At 57.5% G+C, this 18055-nt stretch overlaps 1 protein-coding gene across 2 annotated transcripts in view; it reads left to right on the top strand.

Annotated features, from left to right (window-relative positions):
- Nucleotides 1-1602: 1602 nt before the first annotated feature.
- SMARCD3 (SWI/SNF related BAF chromatin remodeling complex subunit D3) overlaps nt 1603-18055 on the top strand; it is a 30158-nt gene continuing 13705 nt past the window's right edge. The window contains exons 1-2 of one of the 2 annotated variants that reach the window (XM_060633437.2): nt 1603-1699; nt 3560-3700. In XM_060633437.2, coding sequence (XP_060489420.1) covers nt 3662-3700 — 39 coding nt within the window. In that variant the 5' untranslated portion in view covers nt 1603-1699; nt 3560-3661. The remainder of the gene's footprint in view (nt 1700-3559; nt 3701-18055) is intronic. The other variant, XM_060633436.2, reaches the window with a different exon arrangement.

Genomic DNA, 18055 nt, shown 5'->3' with positions numbered 1-18055 from the left:
CTAGAGAGAGAACACTAGCAGGAAAGGGGCAGAGAGAGAGAGGGAGACAAGAGAATCCCAAGTCTGGGCTGTCAGCGTGGAGCCCAATGCACGGCTCATTCCCATGAACCCATGAACCCAGAGATCATGACCTGAGCCGAAATCGAGAATTGGACGCTTAACAAATTGAGCCACCAGGCACCCTTAATGGCAACACGTTTTAAAGGGGGTGTAAAAGCAACATTATTCACAGTAGTCAAAAGTGGAAGCAACCGAATTATCCATGGGCAGATGAATGGATACACAAAATGTGGTTGATCCACATATACGGTGTATATATGGTGTATATGTCCACACAGCAGAGTCTCATTCAGCCGGAAAAGGAAGGAAATTTTGACACCTTGAGGGGTCAACCTTGAGGACGTTATGCCCAGTGAAATAAGCCAGGCACAAAAGGGCAAATACCGTATGAAGGTTTTTATACGATGGGCCTTGAGCCATCAGATTCATAGAAAGAGAACGCAGAACGGCGGGTGCCCAAGGGCCGGGATAGAGAATGGAGAGTCATTGCTTAATGCATAGAGTTTCAGTTTTCTAAGTGAAAAAGCTCAGAGATCGTCTGCACAGCAAAGTGAAAACACTTTACAGCTTTGAACGATATACTTCAAAGCGGTTAAGGTGGCAAATTTTGTGTTTTAACATAATTGGGAAAAAAGTTTTAAGTAAAAAAGGAAAACATAACAACAGCAACAACAACAACAACAACAACAACAACAACAACAACAAAAGTGGAGGTGGAAAAGCCTCCAAGCCCGCTCCTCTCCGGGGCGGTGCAGGCCCCTGCAGCCCTGGGGGCCCCGGATCCCCAAATGCCCACAGTGTGAGAGGAGTGGCCCCGATGGGGCCAGGCTAGGCATCTGGGGAAGAGGCGAGACTCTGAGGGGACAGGTCTCCACCTCCACCTGGGCCTCAATCACAGCTCTTCCTGGTAGGCGGGTAGGCAGGACCCTGACCCCAAAAGTCCCTACCTGCTGGCTCCGCCACGCAGAGACTCCCACTGCCTCGGACCTTGGCTCAGGCTCTCTGAGGCTCATCCCTCTCAGCAGGGAAGAGTTGAGCCCCTACGGTAGGCCAGGCACTGTGCTAGCTGCCACTGGTGGTTCGAGGACGACTCCTGGGAGACCCCACGGGGTGACGAGAGTCCGCTCATCTGAGTGGATGTGGGGCGAGGGCTTGTGCATAAAGGTAGGCGGAGGTGTCATCAGTCAGTGTCTGGCCCTGAACCTTGAGTGGAACCGAACCACCACTCCCCGCTCGCCGCGCCCCCACCCCCCCCTTCCAGGGAGGTGTTTGTGTGTGTGCAAATGTGTCTGTGAGCCTGTGTGACCCAGAGCAGGTAATGTCTGCCGTCACTTAGGCTGCTGACCGTCTGTGTCAATCCGCGGGCGCGTAGGTGCATCTACAGACCTAAGGCTCCTCTGTGCACAGGCTGAGAATCACAATGAACTTGGCCGGGGCGCGAGCGTGGCGATCGCACGTTCGCCTGGATGGGGCGACGCTGCCTGCTCTGATCCCTAACTCATTATTAAGCTCCTCGCTCTTTGCAGACGCTCCCTGCGCCTCCCCCGCTCCGGGCTGCAGCGGCGCAGGCGCCGGGCCGAGCCGAGCGCCGAGCGGGGAGCGGGCGGCTGTGCTCCGGGCCGGGGTCCCGGGGGAGCAGGTGAGCGACCCGCGCCGCGCGGCCCCCAGGCCCTTGCGGAGACGCCGCCCGGCCGCGCTGCGCCGGCGCCCCCGCCTTCCCTGCCTGGCAGCACCCGTCCTGCCTCTGTTGGCATCATCCCTCCTCCCCCCTGCCTGGCATCCCTCCTCCCCCCTGCCTGGTATCTCCTCTGCTCCCGCCTGCCTGGCATCCCTCCTCCTCCCTGCCTGGCATCCTCCTCCCCCCTGTCTGGCGTCTCCCCCTGTCTGACAGCCCCCTCCACAGCCCCCCCCCCCCACCGGCCTCTCCCCATTCTCCTCCCTGCCTGGCATCTCTCTGGTCTCCCCCCCTGCCTGGCATCTTCCTTCTTATCCCTGCCTGGCACCTTCCCCTTACCTGGCGCCTTCCCCTTACCTGGCACTCCCCCTCCCTGCCTGGCATCGTCATCCCCTCCTCCTTCCCTGATCTCTCCCCCCACCCCTGACTCTCTTCCTCCCCCTGCCTGGCACCTCCCCCACCCCGAGTCGGGTATCTGTCTCTTCCTCCTCCCCCCTTCCTTGCACCTCTCCCATGGCTCCCATCTTACCTCCTCTCTAATACTCCCCCCCACCCCCGCCCCGCCTGGCATCTTTCCCTCCTTCTGTACCTGGTTCCTTCCCATCCTCCCTCCACCTGCATGCCCCCTCCTTCTCTTTGCCTGGCACTCTCCTGCCTGGTACCTTCCTCTCCTCCCTCATGTCTGGCACCTACTCCTCCCCCTCGCCTGTCACCTCCTCCCTGCCGAGCATGTTGCCATCCTGCTCCTGCCTGGCACCCTCTCCCTCCTACCCACTCCCCTGCCTGGCACCTTCCCTCCTTCCCCTCTGCCTGGCACCTCCCCACCTCTCCCCTGCCTGGCACCTCCCCACCTCTCCCCTGCCTGGTACCTCCCCTCTTCCCCCCTGCCTGGCACCTTCCCTCCTTCCCCTCTGCCTGGCACCTCCCCTCCTTCCCCTGCCTGGCACCTCCCCTGTCTCCACTTGGCATCCCGCCTGGACACCCCTCTCCCACCCAGGCTGTCCCTCTGTCTTCAGCCTTCCTGTAAGGCACCTCCCCCCAGCCCTGAGCCAGTAACCTCTCTCCCAGGGGCATCTTCCTCCTCTCATGACCTGTCCTGCCTCCTCACACTTGTCAGAGTCGCCTCCTGGCCAACACCACCTACGTGTGACCCTGAACCGCTCTCAAGCCCCCCGACCCCATACCTATAGCACTGCCTTTTCCTCGTTCCCCACACCCCCCCTGCTCAAGGACTCCAGTTCACAAAGTGGGTTCCGACGCCAGCCTGTGGCCTTCCTGCTTGTGCAGGAGGGTGGGACCAGGAAAGCTGTGCACCCGGGGAGAGGCCAGCATGAGCAGAGCGGGCAGGTCACGAACAGGCCTTCTCTACCTGCCCACCACCCTCGGACTCCCTCAGATGTCCCTGGGCTCCAGAAGCCATCCAGGTCCCATCCGGGCCTCCGGGTCGTGCCCTATGCCTCTGATGCCTGGCTCCCCCACTCCCCGTTCGCTGCCTGTGGCCACCCTGTTGTCCCCCAAACTGGCCTCCCCTGCCGGGCCTGGGTCTTGCCTGGGTTCTCTGCTCTGCTCTGTCCTAGCTCAGTCCTGCAAAACCTGGTCTCTGCCGACTGCTTCCTGCTCTCACACTGCTCCCACTTGCCTGTCACCTCCGTCCTGGTCCCTTTCTGCACACCTCCTGTTCTCTTTCTCAGACCTCCTTGTCACAGACTGTGGTCCACCCAGCTGGCCCCCTCAGACTCCCTCATCAGCCCTCAGAGGTCCATTTGGACTCTGCCTTTGGGGCTCAGGGTCTGGGCCACCCCTCCCACTGCCCTCTCCTTTCAGATTCTCCTCACAATGGCCCTTGGTGCTGCAGGTGCAGTGGGCTCTGGGCCCGGGCACCGAGGGGGCACTGGATGACTCCCCCGCTGCAGGACCCCGCCACCTATGACTCCAGGCCTTCAGCACCCACCCGCCGTGGTACAGGTAGGCGTTGCCCCCTCCAAACCCAGGAGCAGGAGCCCTGGGACCCCCCTGAGAGGTGTTGGCTCTTGGCCTCCAGTCTTACCCCGAGGCCGCCTCTTGGCACTTTGGCCCCGAGCCAGACCCGTGACAGTGCTTCTTGTCACCCCCTCCCACTGCTGCGGCCACTCCCCAGACCCTGGTGACATCTCCTTCCACCCTTCCGCCGCCTCTTCTGAGCGCCCTCACTTCCTGGCTCCCCGCTCCTGCCTTTCAAAGCCAGTCTGAGCCAGGAACCAGTGAGCCCGAAACCAGCTTTTGGTTCAGGTGAAAGTGGTCTGGGGCTCTGGTTTCTTTCACTTCCTCCTCACCCACAGACACGCTGCCCCACCTCCTCTGTGCTCAGCCGTGTGTGTGCTCGTGCACGCACATGCACACCGTGTGCACACACGCTCTCTGCTAGCTGGGAGGGGCCTGCTTCTGCCCGACACGCCGGGGCTGTAGAAAACGAATTCCGGACATGCGGTGGCCACCCTCTACACGGCTTCCAGAACCCCGGCGGGGGTTTGTTCCCGGCGGGAGGGGGTGGCTGCGGCAGCCTGTGGCGTGGCCTCAGTAGGCAGGCCTCAAGCGCACAGGGACTCCAGGCCCCTTGCGCGTGAGTTGGACCTTCTTGAGCCTCCTCTTGGCAGAGCGCGAGGAGGCTGGCCTGGCTCCTGGTCCGGGAGGCCTGCGGTTCTGGTCTGAGTCCTTCCCGCCCAGCCCCCACCCGCCATTCTGGCCACCTCACCAGTGGGAGTCCCCTGTGACAGGCTGGGCGCCGTGGGGCCCTGGGAGTGTTAGGGACTTAGTCCCGGCCCTCAGGAACCATAATCCGGCAGGAGGAATGGACTTAGGGGGTCCCGAGGGAAGTGCCCAGCAGACAGCTCAGGCCTCAGGCCCGTGAGGAGGGGAAGGCCTTGAAAGGAACAATTTGAAGTGGGCTTTCAGAGATCCAAGGGGGTGGGTGTAATGAGGGTGCCTTCCTCAGCTCCTCCTTCCTCAGAAGCAGCGGACGAACTTACTCTCCTGCCTGGGCTGTTCTGAAGGTCAGGGCAGCCCGTTCCCCTCCCCCCCTTCCCCCCCCCCCCCCCCCCCCCCCCCCCGCTTTGCCGCAGGCCCAGAACGGTGCTGTCACCGGCTGCCGGGGGAGCCTGGTGCTGTCACCCAGTGCTGGTCACTGTGGAAACAAATGCAATGCTGTGCAGGAAAGTCAAGCCCCCAAACAAAGGTCCTGCCCCTTGCCCCACAACCTAACCACTGCCTTGTGTTAAGCGTGGACCTGTTCCCCCAGCTAGCAGGGCTTGGCTTTTTCATGCAGAATCCTAAAGAAAAGGTGAACCCTGGTGCGTTTTCGGGGCAACTCTAAAGTTGTCTGAGGCTGTCTGAGGGTGGAGGCCTGCCTAGTAGATGGGGCTGATGGGGGGGGGGCAGCTGGGGTCCCCGGGAGGTACACCACAGCCAGGTCCCCGCGTGGCGAGTCCTTGTACATCATGGCTGGTCTGGGGTACGCTGAGCTAAGCCCTAACGGGGCTCTCCAACAGAGAGAGCTGGGTTGTTCTAGACCCAGCCTGAAGGAGGTGATCACCCTGAAGGATGGGCCGTTGAAGAGGGGAGGCCTGAGAAGCTGGTGGGGGGGGAGGGTGGGAGGCTGAGTGCTCTGGGTACATCCTAGCAACACGTGGTCCTGGAGCAGCCCGGTCACAAGGAGAATTGAGGGTCCACCCTGAGATTCCTAGGGACTCGGGAGTCCCAGCCTGTCTAGGTGACAAAGGGGGTAAGGAGGGAGGTGCTGTGGGAAGTTTCTGGCGTTTTGTTTTAGAGTCACATTCAGCATGTGCTGTCCCAGGCAAGGAGCCGGCTTTGACGCTTGGCGGCTTGGGCACGTGCTGTCATTTGGATGCTGACAGGCCCCGTGCTACCGTCTAGACAGCACGGTCGGCACGAGCCCAGGCGTGCAAGCAGCTGGAGGCTGTCTTTGCCCCGAGCGCTGGCAGCGTGATTGCAGGCGAGAGCTCGTTATTAGCGAGCGTTAAGTGGCGGAGGTAATGAGCTGGAGGTGTCACCGGGAGGGGGTGTCCCGGGAGGAGGTGTCACGAGAGAAGGCTGGGTTACAGACACCCAGGATGAGTGAATGGCCCTCGGGTTTGGCAGGATTCGGAGGCCTCTCAGATCACCGCATCTGGTGGGCGCGCAGCTGAGGGACGCCTGGTGGGGGCCACGGCCGTGTCCCTGGTGTCCCCGTGCGGGTGAGGGGTGTGCAGACCCCCGGTCGCGGATGAGGACCCCGTGGGAGAACAGTTGCCCACCTCAGCCAGGCCCACTCCTTCGTTTGCTTCCCAAGCTGTGAAACCCATTTCTTTGTTACCTAAACTTACATCCGGGAGATCCGAGAACGTGTCTTACGAGCATGTGTCCCCGCTCATGCCTTTCCCGGAATTTGCACACTTGGATCATCTCCCGTGTCAGCCTTCTTTCCAGACTGAAGAACGTTCTGGGGCCTGGAGTGAGGAGCAGCATGCTGTGGGGAGGGGAGAAAGGCGGGGACAGGAGGACGCCGGAAGGTGGGCCTGTGTTCCACCCCACCCCAGAAAGGGTTGGAGGCAGTTTGCAAAGACACGCGTAGTGAGGAAGGCAGGACGTGGGGACCCGAGGGGCGGGAAAATGTGCTGCAGCCGCAGATAAGGTTACCGGGCGAGACACAAGCCGTGAGGCCCTGGGGCCCCTTCCGCGGTGGGAAAACAGGAGCACGGGTGTCATTCACGCTGCCCAGAGAACCAAACGCCACCGGCTCAGAGACACTGTGATTTGGGGCAGTGAGACCCCAGGAAGTCTCTCCCGTATGATGGCACGAGGGGGACACTGGGTGACCAGAGCTAAGCGATGTCCTCAGCAATACCTCAGGTTTCCCTGGGGCCCAGGCAAAGAGCGACACAATAGCGGGCCGCCATGTAAACATCGCTGATCGTGCTCGATCCCAGCCCGAAGCCAGCACACCCGGAGAAGTGCACTGCACACCTTCAGGTTACACGCTAATGGTCACAACATTTCTGAGAAGCATCCAGCAGCGGGGAGGTCTGTTTAAAATCGGGAATTAAGTCCAGTCACGTTCTTGGGGGAAGCGTAATATCCTTGCAGAAAAACAGAGACCTCCATCCGCACATATGCCCAGCAGGTGAGTTTGGGTACAGGGTGAGACCAGCCACACACCTTACGCCCTAGGTCGCGAACCCACCGAGAAGGAGGCACGCGTGTCTGTTGCGGGCTAGAGAAGGAAGCTTGAACCTGAGGCCTGGATGTAGCGGGCGGACCCTACGCCCTAACTTGGGTTTGCTTACCTAGGGCATAGGAAGGTGCAGACGGGCTCCCTCGGGCCAGCGAATGCATCCACAAGGGAAGGACAGGCTGCAGGGGACGGCCCTGATGTCACCACCCCCGATCCAGGAGAGGAGCTTGTCCAGTAGATGTCAGGCCCCCACCTCATCAGGCAGGGAGCCCCTCCCAAGGAGAAGAGGCCTGGGAGAAGGGGTAAGATTGTTCCAGAGTCTTCTCTCCAGGAGAACAGAGTAGAAGTTTCCTGGTGAACACAAGAAGACAAGAACACAGGGTCCCCTCCACAGTGGGGGTGGGGCCGGCCATATTGCTGAAGCCCTCACCTGGGAGTGACATTTGACCCTCCCCCTTCCTTCTCTCTCTGTTGGAGCAATCACCTCATTTTATTTTATTTTATTTTATTTTATTTTATTTATTTTATTTTATTTTATGTCCTAGACACATCTCAATTCTGCCCACCCATTTCTCACGTCGCCACCCTAGTGGGGCCGCTGCTGTCTTCTGCCCGAACCACGGAGATAGACGCCTCAGTTAGCGCCACCCCCCCTTCCCCCTCCACCCCCGCTCAGTCTGGGCCCCTCCTCCCAGCCCCAACCCACCAAGGTGGCCAGAGCTTCCTGCAGCGCGGACCTGATCTCTTCTGTCTTCTGTCTTCATGGGCTTCCGGCACCTGCTGGCACTCAGGGCCTTCGCACATGCTGTTCTCTTTGCCTGCAACACCCTTCCAGCTCCCTTCACCTGCCTGGTTCTGTCCATCCTGCAAGTCTCCACTGGAATGCCACTTCTTCCGGGGAGACTTGCAACCCCCTTCCCCCAATTAGGCATCAAGTCCCACCTCCTTACATCTTCTAGCGTGTACCCCAAATTTAAATGATCCCTGGTAGTGCTCCTTCAAGGCACAGCCTGCATCTGTCTTGTTCAGCACAACGCAGAAAAACACTTTGTGAATGAATGAGGTGGGGACGTGGCGGGGAGGCGGCTCTGACCTGCTGATCTTGACGTGACCCTGAGACCCCTTTGTACCGTTAGCCCTGCCCTCTCTGCACCCCCACAACGCAAGGGTGGGCCTTTCCAGCCTCCCCACCCTGAGCTGCCGACACCTGAGCCGCTCTTGGCCCACAGCTGGGCAGTCCGTCTCCGAAAGGACCTGCTCGCCATGCTCGCAGACACCCCCCCATCTTTAGTGGTTCTTAAAGTGAGGAGAATCTTCCTGCCTGTGACCCTGGCCTTCTCCTTTGGAGTTACAGAGAATAAACCCCTTTCTGCCTCCGTGACTTTTGGAGGCAGTTGTCCACACTCCCTGGGTCTGCTGTCAGGAACATTCAGGTCTGGCTTCTTCAAACGTCCCAGACTTGGGGGCTGGGCTCTGCCCCTTGCCAGCTGGGCTGATGTGGGCAGAGGCACTTAGTTCTCCGAGCCTCAGTGTCTCCTCTGTAAGGTAGGACCTGACTCCCCTTCTATAGAGATTCGGTGGGATGCTAAGTACTGAGCACTCGGGTCAAGATCCAGAACGCCGTGAATGCCAGAGAGCCCCTTGTCACCCTCCGGGTTAAAATGTGATGCTCAGTGCTGCCCTCCCCACCAGCACGTCTAGGTGTCCTCTGTAGACCCTGTGACCATGTCTCCCTTGGTTCCAGGCCCAGCTGGCCATTCTCACTGCTGTTACACTGTCGGTTCAGAAAGGCCTGGAGCCAGTGAGAAGCCCCTGGGCCTTTCCTCCTGTCCGCTGAGAACCCCGTTCTCCCTGCTCCTGTATCTTGAACTCAGACGCAGAGTTCTCTGGTTAGCCTTAGCCCGGCTTCCCAGCCAGCAGCCCTCCATCCAGCCTGATGCCGTCTGCGTATTTGAGAAGCCTGCCTTCTTTACCTTTACGAAAGTTTTGAGCTGGAAATTTAAAAAAAGTGAGCCTGCAGGTAGAGGAGAGAGCGCTGTGGTCCTCTGACTCTCCCGAGCTGTGAGCAGATTTCTGATTTCCTCCCGGGTCAGCAGCTGAAGTCACAGTAGGGGCCCAAGGGGGTGGGCTTGGAGGAGGGCCCCTCCACCCCCCGCAGGGGGAGGGCAGCTCCAGCTCGGTCTCCAGATCCCACACCCCACCCAGCAGGAAGCATTATTTTGCTTTTGCCTTCTCTTGCCTCAGTTTCCTCTCTGAGCCCCTACTCTGCCACCCCACCCCTATGTTACTCTCACCCCTTCCTTCGAGAAAAAACCATCTTAGATACCCTTTCGAAAAATGCCCATTGCGGGGAGGTGACTGGGTGGCTCAGTTGTTTCAGTGACTGACTCTTCCTCGTTCATGGGTTTGAGCCCCCCATCGGGCTCTGCACTGACAGCACAGAGCCTGCTTGGGATTCTCTCCCTCCCTCTCTCTCTGCCCCTCTCCCCGCTCTTTCTCTCTCAAAATAGATGAACGTTTTTAAAAATGCCCTTTGGGTGGACCACAGCCCCACCAGTCCAGACTCCCCCGCCGCACCCCCCCCCAACAGCCCCGCCCCCCACTTCTGTCACCTGAGACCCCAGAGCAGCTCCCACAGGACAGAGGAGAGCCAAGCACACGAGCACAGAATACTAGCAACCGGTGTTGACTGAGAGCCTCTTGCAAGTTTTAGGATTTTTCGTGGTTCAGCTGATCGGTCCTCACAAGAGTGTGAGAAACTGAAACACAGTTTCATCGTGTTGGTGCAAGAGTCCCAGGTGGGGTCCGCCTGGCAGCATCCCATGGGGGAGGAACAGCGAGGTGTGGCGTGACCCAAACCACAGTGACCCTGAAGGAGGCAAAGCAGCCAGCCCTTTCTATAGGCCCAGCACTGAGGCCCAAGGTCAAGGCTAGTTGTCCTGGTGCACAAAGCTCCAGCCCCTCATTTACATTAATTGCTGGGCCCCTGGGCGTTTAGAGTTTGCAACCCCTAAAATTGGGGGGGGGGGGACTTGGTGAATTGGAGAAACCCTGCCTCTTCAAAAAGGGACAGCCCCTGTTAGCATTCTCTGATTGTTTCCAATCAGAAACAATCGGTGCATCAGTGGGCTTGTGTTGCCAGATTTCCAGTTTTTTGAGAGATTTTGGAAATCTGGCTGTTGGTGTGAAATCTCTCAATTTTAAGATTTTAAAGAGCGTTTTTAAAAATTTTTTTAATGTTTATTTATTTTTGAGAGACAGAGTGTGAGCAGAGGAGGGGCAGAGAGAGAGAGAGAGAGAGAGAGAGAGGGAGACACAATCCAAAACAGGCCCCGGGCTGTGAGCTGTCAGCACAGAGCCCGATGCGGGGCTCGAACCCAGAAACCATGAGATCATGACCTGAGCCAAAGTCAGACACTTAACTGACTGAGCCACGCAGGCGCCCCTTAAAAAGTGTTGAAGACACCTGTCTGCCTGCCCACTTTTCAACTTCCTCCCTGGGCTCCCCTCCTGCGGTCACCACCCACCTGGTACCTCTTCTAGCCCTCTGGCCCAGAGCCCTGAGTCAGCTTTCCAGCCCTGAGAACTCCATCGAGGGTCCCACCCTGAGAGACATTGCATTGAGCTGTGGTCACTTTAGACAACCTCTTGTCAACGATGAATTTTAAGCAAAATGCAAAGACGTTTGTTGAAAACTTGAGGGTTCTCCCCCAGGTAGAAACAGGGATCCCAATGACGTGTTGTGAACGGGAAGGACCACGGGTAGAATCCCCCTCACAGTTTGTCTGTGTTTTAAGCCCAGAGCAGTGGCTGGTGAGGGCATTCAGGGCAACTTTGACAACCAGCGGTGGCGGCTGGGGTGGGGGTGGGGGGCATTTGGTGAGCCGAAAAGAACACGACCTTGAGATCAGGACATGGCGGGTTTGAGCCCACCTTTGACTAGTTCTCTGTCTGGCTCTGAATCAGTCATTAGCCTTGTGTTCCTCATCTTTAAAATGGGTATAGTAGTGGCTCAGTTGGTTAAGCGTCTGATTTCGGCTCAGGTCATGATCTCAGGGTTCGTGAGTTCGAGCCCCGCATTGGGCTCTGTGCTGACAGCTCCGAGCCTGGAGCCTGCTTCGGATTCTGTGTCTCCCTCTCTCTCTCTCTGCCCCTCCCCACCTTGCACTCTGTTTCTCTCTCTCTCTCTCTCTCTCTCTCTCTCTCTCGAAAATAAACATTAAAAAAAATAAAAAATAAAATAAAATGGGTATAGTAATATCCAGCCCTTTAACTCCCTGGGATGTTGAAAGAACCAAATTAAATAACGCATACCGAACTATTTTGTAGGCTATGGAACTCCGTAAAGATGTACATGTTCATTTGAAGGGGTTTGACAAAGTCTCTCCCAATATCTGGAGCGTGACACATAGACGTGGGCTGGACGCAGTAGTGTGCTGGTAAATATTTAACAACCGGCTCCTGACAGGGTGGGAAGGGGGAGCTGAAATCTGATTTGTACTATTTGCCAATTTCCATGGCATAAATACTCCTACCGCGGCCGATTTTAAACCAGCAACGTGACACTGTGGCACGTCACTGGATGTTACTATGATTGAGCCCATTTGCTGCCAATTGAAGACTAGCCTCAGAGGTTGTAGGCTGTCTGGAGAGAGGGCTTTGTCCTGGTGCCTGTCCTTTTCCTGAATAGTCAGCACTGACCCAGGTGAAGAGGGAAGGTCATGTTCAGGGATTTGTGAATGACACACAGCTGGACAGGATGACAGATACAGCGGATAACAGAACAGGGATTCGAAAGATCGCGAGCTAGAATAATGGGCTAATTCTTATAAGACGGAATAAATATAAGTATCTGTTCTTGAGTCCAAATAGGCAGTTTTACCAGCAGGGAATGGGAGACGTGCTTTGGCACAATGAGAGTAGGAAGAGAATTGGGGGTGGGGGGCGCCTGGCTGGCCCCGTCGGTGGAGCCAGCGGCCCTTGATCTCGGGATTGTAGGTTCGAGCCCCACGTGGCAAAGCCCCAAGCTTTGCATGGCGTCGGCCAAGCCAGGGGACGTAAGGGGAGAGACCGGTGGCAGTTGGGACTGGCAGGCAGGCCACAGGAGGGCCCACACAGGAGTACTGAAAGCAGTGTTAGGGGCTGGATTCGTTTCCTAGGCTGTAACAAAGTAGCGGGCTGGGCGGCTTAAACAATGGAAATGTATTTTCTGGAGGCGGGATGTTGAGATCCAGGCGTCAATAGGGTTTTGGGTCCTTCTGAGGCCGTGAGGGAAGATCTGGCCCGGGCCTCGCTCCTCGGCTTACAGATGGCTGTCTCCCCTGCGTCAGTCTTCCCTCTGTGTGTATCTGTCCCCGTGTCCCAGTTTCCCCTATTTTATGACACCAGTCATACTGGATTAGGGTCACCCTAATGACCCCATTTTAACTTGATTACCTCCGTAAAGACCCCATCGCCCAATAAGAACATATTCTGAAGGTGGGGGGATTAGGACTCCAGCAAATGAGTTCTGCTGGGGGAGACACAACTCAACTTGTGCCCGGGGGGAGGGGACCGCGAGGGCTGCCTTCAGAGTTTGGAGCTGCGTCTCATGGAAGAGAAAGAAGATGAGCTCTAGGTAGCCAGAGCATCCGGGTGGTGACCCAGGGTCGTGCCCACCGCAGGAGGAGCCAAGGTGTAATCCATCGGGCCCCGTGGCCACCGGGACGTCAGCTCCTCGCCTGGCTCTAGCTTTCCTCGCGTGGGGACGGGCAGAGCCAAAGGGGGCCTCGAGCCCCTTGTCCCCGCAGGTACTGCAGGCACTCACTGGCGCAACCCACAGCTGGCTCCACGGCCCCCTCCGCCAGGACCAGGATCACCCTCGGGCATGGCTGCTGCTGCTGGCTTCCCCGCCCCTGCCACAGGCCAGCCACCTGCGAGCCACGGCCCCTCTGCAGGGCCAGCTGGTGGGAGCTGAATGCCTCTCTTCCCCGTAAGGAAGCCCAGGGCTCTGGCGTGGGGCGTGCTGCTCCTGCATGCCCCCGACCCCTTGCCAGAGTGGCCGCTGCCCTGCGTGCAGGGGTGGACGTGAGCTTCTCACCATATGGATGCCGGCAGCCCCTCCAGCCCCGGGCCAGTCCTCCTTGTGTCCCGAGGGCCGAGGCTGCGTCTAGTGTCTATTGTGTGGCTGAGCCGCCCTTTGCACTGAACAGTCACATAGGAGATGCCCGCCAAGTGAGCGGCAGGACGGCAGACGAGGAAGGGGACAGGTGTGCGAGGAGGCCCTCCCTGCTTTTCTTCCAGATGCTTCCCTTGGCAGCTCTTAAACCTCAGCTTCTCCTGGCCCGGTGGTCTCCCGTAGAATTCTTCTTAGGTGTGAATGCAGGTGCTTTGCTCCGTCTGGTGGCTTCAGAATGTTTCCCTGCCCTCCTTTCCTGCAACCCTTTACCAAGTTTCTGGGCTGCACACGCAGGCTTCCCGTGTAAGACCCACCCTGCAGACTAATGCCACTTTCTGTGCTCAAGGAAGCTTCCGGTGGTTTGGGTGGAACCCAGACTCTTCACGGGCTCCCAGAGCCACCAGAATTAGCCACTGTGAATAATTGCCTGGCTGACTCCTCAGAGGTACCCTCCATGGTATGTGGGACGGTCCCACAGCTGGGGGGCTGTGGGGGCTCCCTGTTTTCACTACTCTCCCAACTGGGGGCTGTTCGACAGCAGGACCGCTAGGACCCAGAGATAAGGCAGAGCAGAGGCAGCCAAGCCCCGCAGGCTCGGGCCAGCTTAGCATCAGGAATCCAGTAATGGCAGCGATTACTTGTTAAGTGTGTCCTCTGTGGCAGGCGCCATGCTGAATTCTGCACGTAACACGACCTCGTCTGAATCCTCACATCTACCGGTGAGTCAGGCGTAGGGCTCCCTGTCTTCAAGACAGGGAAAATGGAGCTCAGACGGGTCGAGTAACCTGTACAAAGTTACGGCCACCCAGTGGCTGAGCTGAGTGTGAACCCAAGACCATCCAGCTCAAGAGCACGGCTTCTCAACCCCGGGGCAACTTCACCCTCCAGGGACGAAGGCCGATGTTGGGAGATATTTTTGTTTGTTGCACTGGAGGGGGGCGGGGGGAGTGCTTTTAGAATTTATTGGATAGAGGCCAGGGATGCTACTGACATCGTATGATACATGAGACGGCCCCCACAATAAAGAATCATCCAGCCCCAAATGTCAATGGTGCTAAGGCTGAGAAGCCCTGTTCTTGGGTCTAAGCTCAGAGTAATCACACTTTGGTGCCTGCAGAGACCCCACCCAGGGCAGTGGGTTCAGGGCCTGGGGGAGGACGGGACCCCCGAAGAACGGGGACAATGGGTAGGGCAGTAAGGCCTCCCTGTCCCAGCCCTGTCCCAGGACAGACTAGGTGGCAATGGCCAAAACAAAAGCCCAGATCTGGGAGCAGGGGCAAGGGCATCAGGGCTGGCTGAGGGGCTACCCGGAGGGGGTTCATTATATGGGTGGGCTGGGCACCAGCTGGCCTTAATTACAAAGGATCCTCCTGGAAACGAGGCGTGGGCACCAAGAAGGTTCTGAGACCACTCCTTCCCTTTCCTCCCTTCTGCCCACTCCCTGGTAAGTGTTCATGAGGCCTCTCAGCCATCTCCACAGCTATTCAAGCCCAAGAGTAAAGAGGGTACCCTGTGTGGGGTCACGAGAGAGGCTGGGTCTAGCTTGGACTATGAAATCCTTGATCATAGACCAGCCTCAAAGACCATCTCCTGGTTTTAAAATTTTTAAAAATTTATTATTGTTTTAATGCTTATTTATTTATTTATTATTTTCTGTATTTTGAGAGAGACAGAGACAGCACGAGCATGGCAGGGGCAGAGAGAGGGAGAGCATCCCAAGCAGGCTCCGCATGGTCAGCGCAGAGCCCAGTGTGGGGCCCGAACCCACAAACCACAACATCATGACCCGAGCGGAAACCAAGAGTCGGACGCTCAACCGACTGAGCCACCCAGATGCCCCAGTGTTTATTTTTGAGACACAGAGAGAGAGAAAGCATGAGCGGGGTCGGGGCAGAGGGAGGGCGCTGACAGCGGAGAGCCTGCTGCGGGGATCGAACTCACAAACTGTGAGATCCTGCCCTGAGCCAAAGTTGGATGCTTTAACTGACTGGAAGCATGCCCTGAGGTGGCTAGGTGAAAGTTCTTTAGAAGCTTCTGTGTCTCCGTGAGGTGAGAAGCCAGGGCCTCAACTGGGAGCAGGAGCGGGGGAGGAGCTGGAGGTTGGAGGGGAGAAGATGTGGAGACTCGTGTAGGAAGCGGAGTGGGAAGGGGTGTGCGTGGACGAGGGACAGGGGGACGGCTGGGCAGCAGGAGGCCAGGTGAAGTTGGTGCTCCTGAACTGACAGCGAGACCTGGTCAGGGTGGCTGTGTGTCTTTCTCCAGCCACTTTCAGGTCCCGGGAACAGGGGAGGAGTTGGCAAAACTGGACCGAACACTTAAGTAAGAGAGTCAAGAATATGTATGTGCAAAGGATGTTAAAATGGTAAATTTTATGTTATGTGTTTTATCATTTAAAAAAAAAAAGGATCATATGTAGCAGTCTCATTGTGATGAGGGGTGCAGGTCAGAGAGATGGACCAGCGGTTCCAGTGGAGTCACGGGCTTTGGGCATCAGGGAGCTGGGCAGAGTGAGCTGGAAGGAGACAGGGTGGCAGTCAGAGTGAGCTGCTTCGGACTGATAAGGGGGTGAGGGGCCACTGGAGTGACCAGACCCAGGAGGTGACCCTGGAGCAGGTGGCTGAGGGAGGGTGGAGAATTTCCAGAGGAGAGGTGGCCACGGAGCGAGAGACCAGAGGTGTGGAAAGACCCCCCGTGAAGATCCCCAGAAAGCAGCAAGAACAGGACAGAGTCCGTGAGTGTCTCCGAGTGTCAGGGAGGGACAGCGAGCCAGGGGCTAGAGCCCTCGAGAAATGGGCACCAGACGTGGGGCAGATGCAGAGCCAGGGCTCTGGAAGCAGCTGCGAGGGGCAAGGAGGGTCCCTACCCACCCCGAGGCCAGTGGTAGGGGTGCTCTGGGAAAAATTCTGCCACCACAGTGGCAGTTTGGGGGGGAGTGGGTCCTGGAGGGCTTCTGTTACAAGAAAGCAAAGGCGATGTTCACAGAAGCGGCCAAGTGTATTGGAAAGTTTTATCTGTGACAGACCGCGCAGTGGAAGGGTTCAGGTCGGGAACTGGGAGAAGAGGGGCTACACAGAGCCTTATGCAGCTGAGGGTACCGGTGAGGGGAGTCTGGGGCCTTCTGTGGTGCCTGACACGAGCAGGGAGAACACATCATGGCAGGAAGGCAGGTGCACTCAAGGCAGACCATGGGAGAGACAGAGTGTCGTGTGAGGAGGGGAGGGCATGGCTTTCTCAGCCCCCTCAGCCCCTGCACGGCCCACCCTTGACTCCTAATGGAGTTGAAGATACCTGGGAGACCAGGTCTGCGTGTGGCTTCTAGGCATGTTTTATCTACACAGTCCGTGCACGGTGGCATTTGGTTTAATTTCCCTGAAAAATTCTTTAAGGACATGAAGTTTTGTTTTGTTTTTGTTTTTGTTTTTGTTTTATTCTACTCAGTTTTCTTCACTCAGGTGACATCCTAGACTGCAAAATGCAGCGGTTCGCAGAAATCCCTCTGACCACCTGGGCAGAGTAGTAGCTGAGGCCTCAGAAGCTCCTCCGGCCGGGGGGGGGGGGGGGGGGGGTGGGTAAGGGGCAGGACATTAAGCCACCAGGAGACTGTCCTGACACTGGGGTCATGAGGAAGCACTGAGTTCCAGGAGAGCGAGGAGAGGAGTCAGAGGTGCTGGGATGGGGCTCTTGTCTGCCAAGGAAAAGGAGGGCAGGAGCCTGGGAGCCATGGGGGTGTGAACAGGGCAGGAGTGATTGCTTCGGCCAGGCAGAGGGCACAGTGGGATGGGTGCGTTCCCAGGCCCTGGCTGGGATGGGCAGCTCAGGAGGCCGGAAAGGCTCGCCACTACCTGGAGTCTTAACAGCCTGCGAGTCCCGAGAACATGAATCCCTTGTTTTTGCCCCTGAATCTGCTAGACAGGCCAGTGTTGGTCTGGAGGGAGCTGGCTGGGGAGTGAGGATGCACCTCCCTACCACCTCACCAGGCAGAGCTGGCCCCATGTGGCACCCACTAGGCTGCAGGGGAGTTACAGCACACCTCAGGATCCTGTATAGATACCTCCCCATCCTCCCCAAGATGGAGAGCAGGCCAGTGTGGCTCGTTTTTTTTTTTGTTTGTTTTTTTGTGTTGTTTTTTGCATAGTGCTATAAGCTGTTGGGCGTGGATGGCCCCAAGGGACCAATTTATGGCGGTCGGGTCGTGAGGGGAGAGTGCAAAGCTGCCACAGATCCAAAATGTGCCTCCCTTCTGGGCTGGTGGGTGCTCAGGCCCCCGTGACCCATCTCTCCACCCCTCCTGTGGCCGGCAGTTTCAACATGCTGATGTTTGCAGTTATCGTGTGTGAGGTGTAGGTGGGGGTCAGAGAGGGGGCCGCAGAGCACCCCATTAGACTGACGAAACCCCCCGCGTAACAAGAGAGGAAGGACTCAATCATGCCACTTACCTTTCTCGTACACCTGCTAACTGAGCAGGACCCTGGGGACCCGGGCAAGGCCTTGCCCTGCTCCCAGGAGGCTGACTGCACAGTGGTAAAGGCTCAATGGCAGTGTGAGTGACAAGGACCAGGTCTCACCTCGGGTTAACACCTTTGGTTAAATGGTGTGGGCCTATTTCTCTCTGTTTCTGTCTCCCTCTCCTTCCCGCCTGGTCTGCCTTGGTTCCTGTCTCTGTCTTACAGAATCCTTGGATTTCAGGGCAGGAAGGCCCTAGGAATCATCTGCCTATGCCCCTCCTTTTACTCCCGAGAAAGCTGAGGGGCAGGGAGGTAGAACAACTTGCCCAAGGTCACACAATTATCTTGGTGTCCTCGTTTATCTTTGTTTTTTTTGTGTGTGTTATGTTTTTTGCTTCTATCATATTTGTCTTTCTTGCGTGTGTTTGCAAAACTGACACGGAAAGGCAAAGTCACACAAAGAGACAGAGGGCCCCCTTGATAGTAGCAGGGGGTGTCCAGCCACAGAAACA

The sequence above is a fragment of the Panthera onca genome, chromosome A2, assembly GCF_046562875.1.
Source record: "Panthera onca isolate mPanOnc1 chromosome A2, mPanOnc1 haplotype 2, whole genome shotgun sequence".
In the NCBI taxonomy this organism is placed as follows: domain Eukaryota; kingdom Metazoa; phylum Chordata; class Mammalia; order Carnivora; family Felidae; genus Panthera; species Panthera onca.
This window is presented reverse-complemented; position numbering and strand designations above follow the sequence as displayed.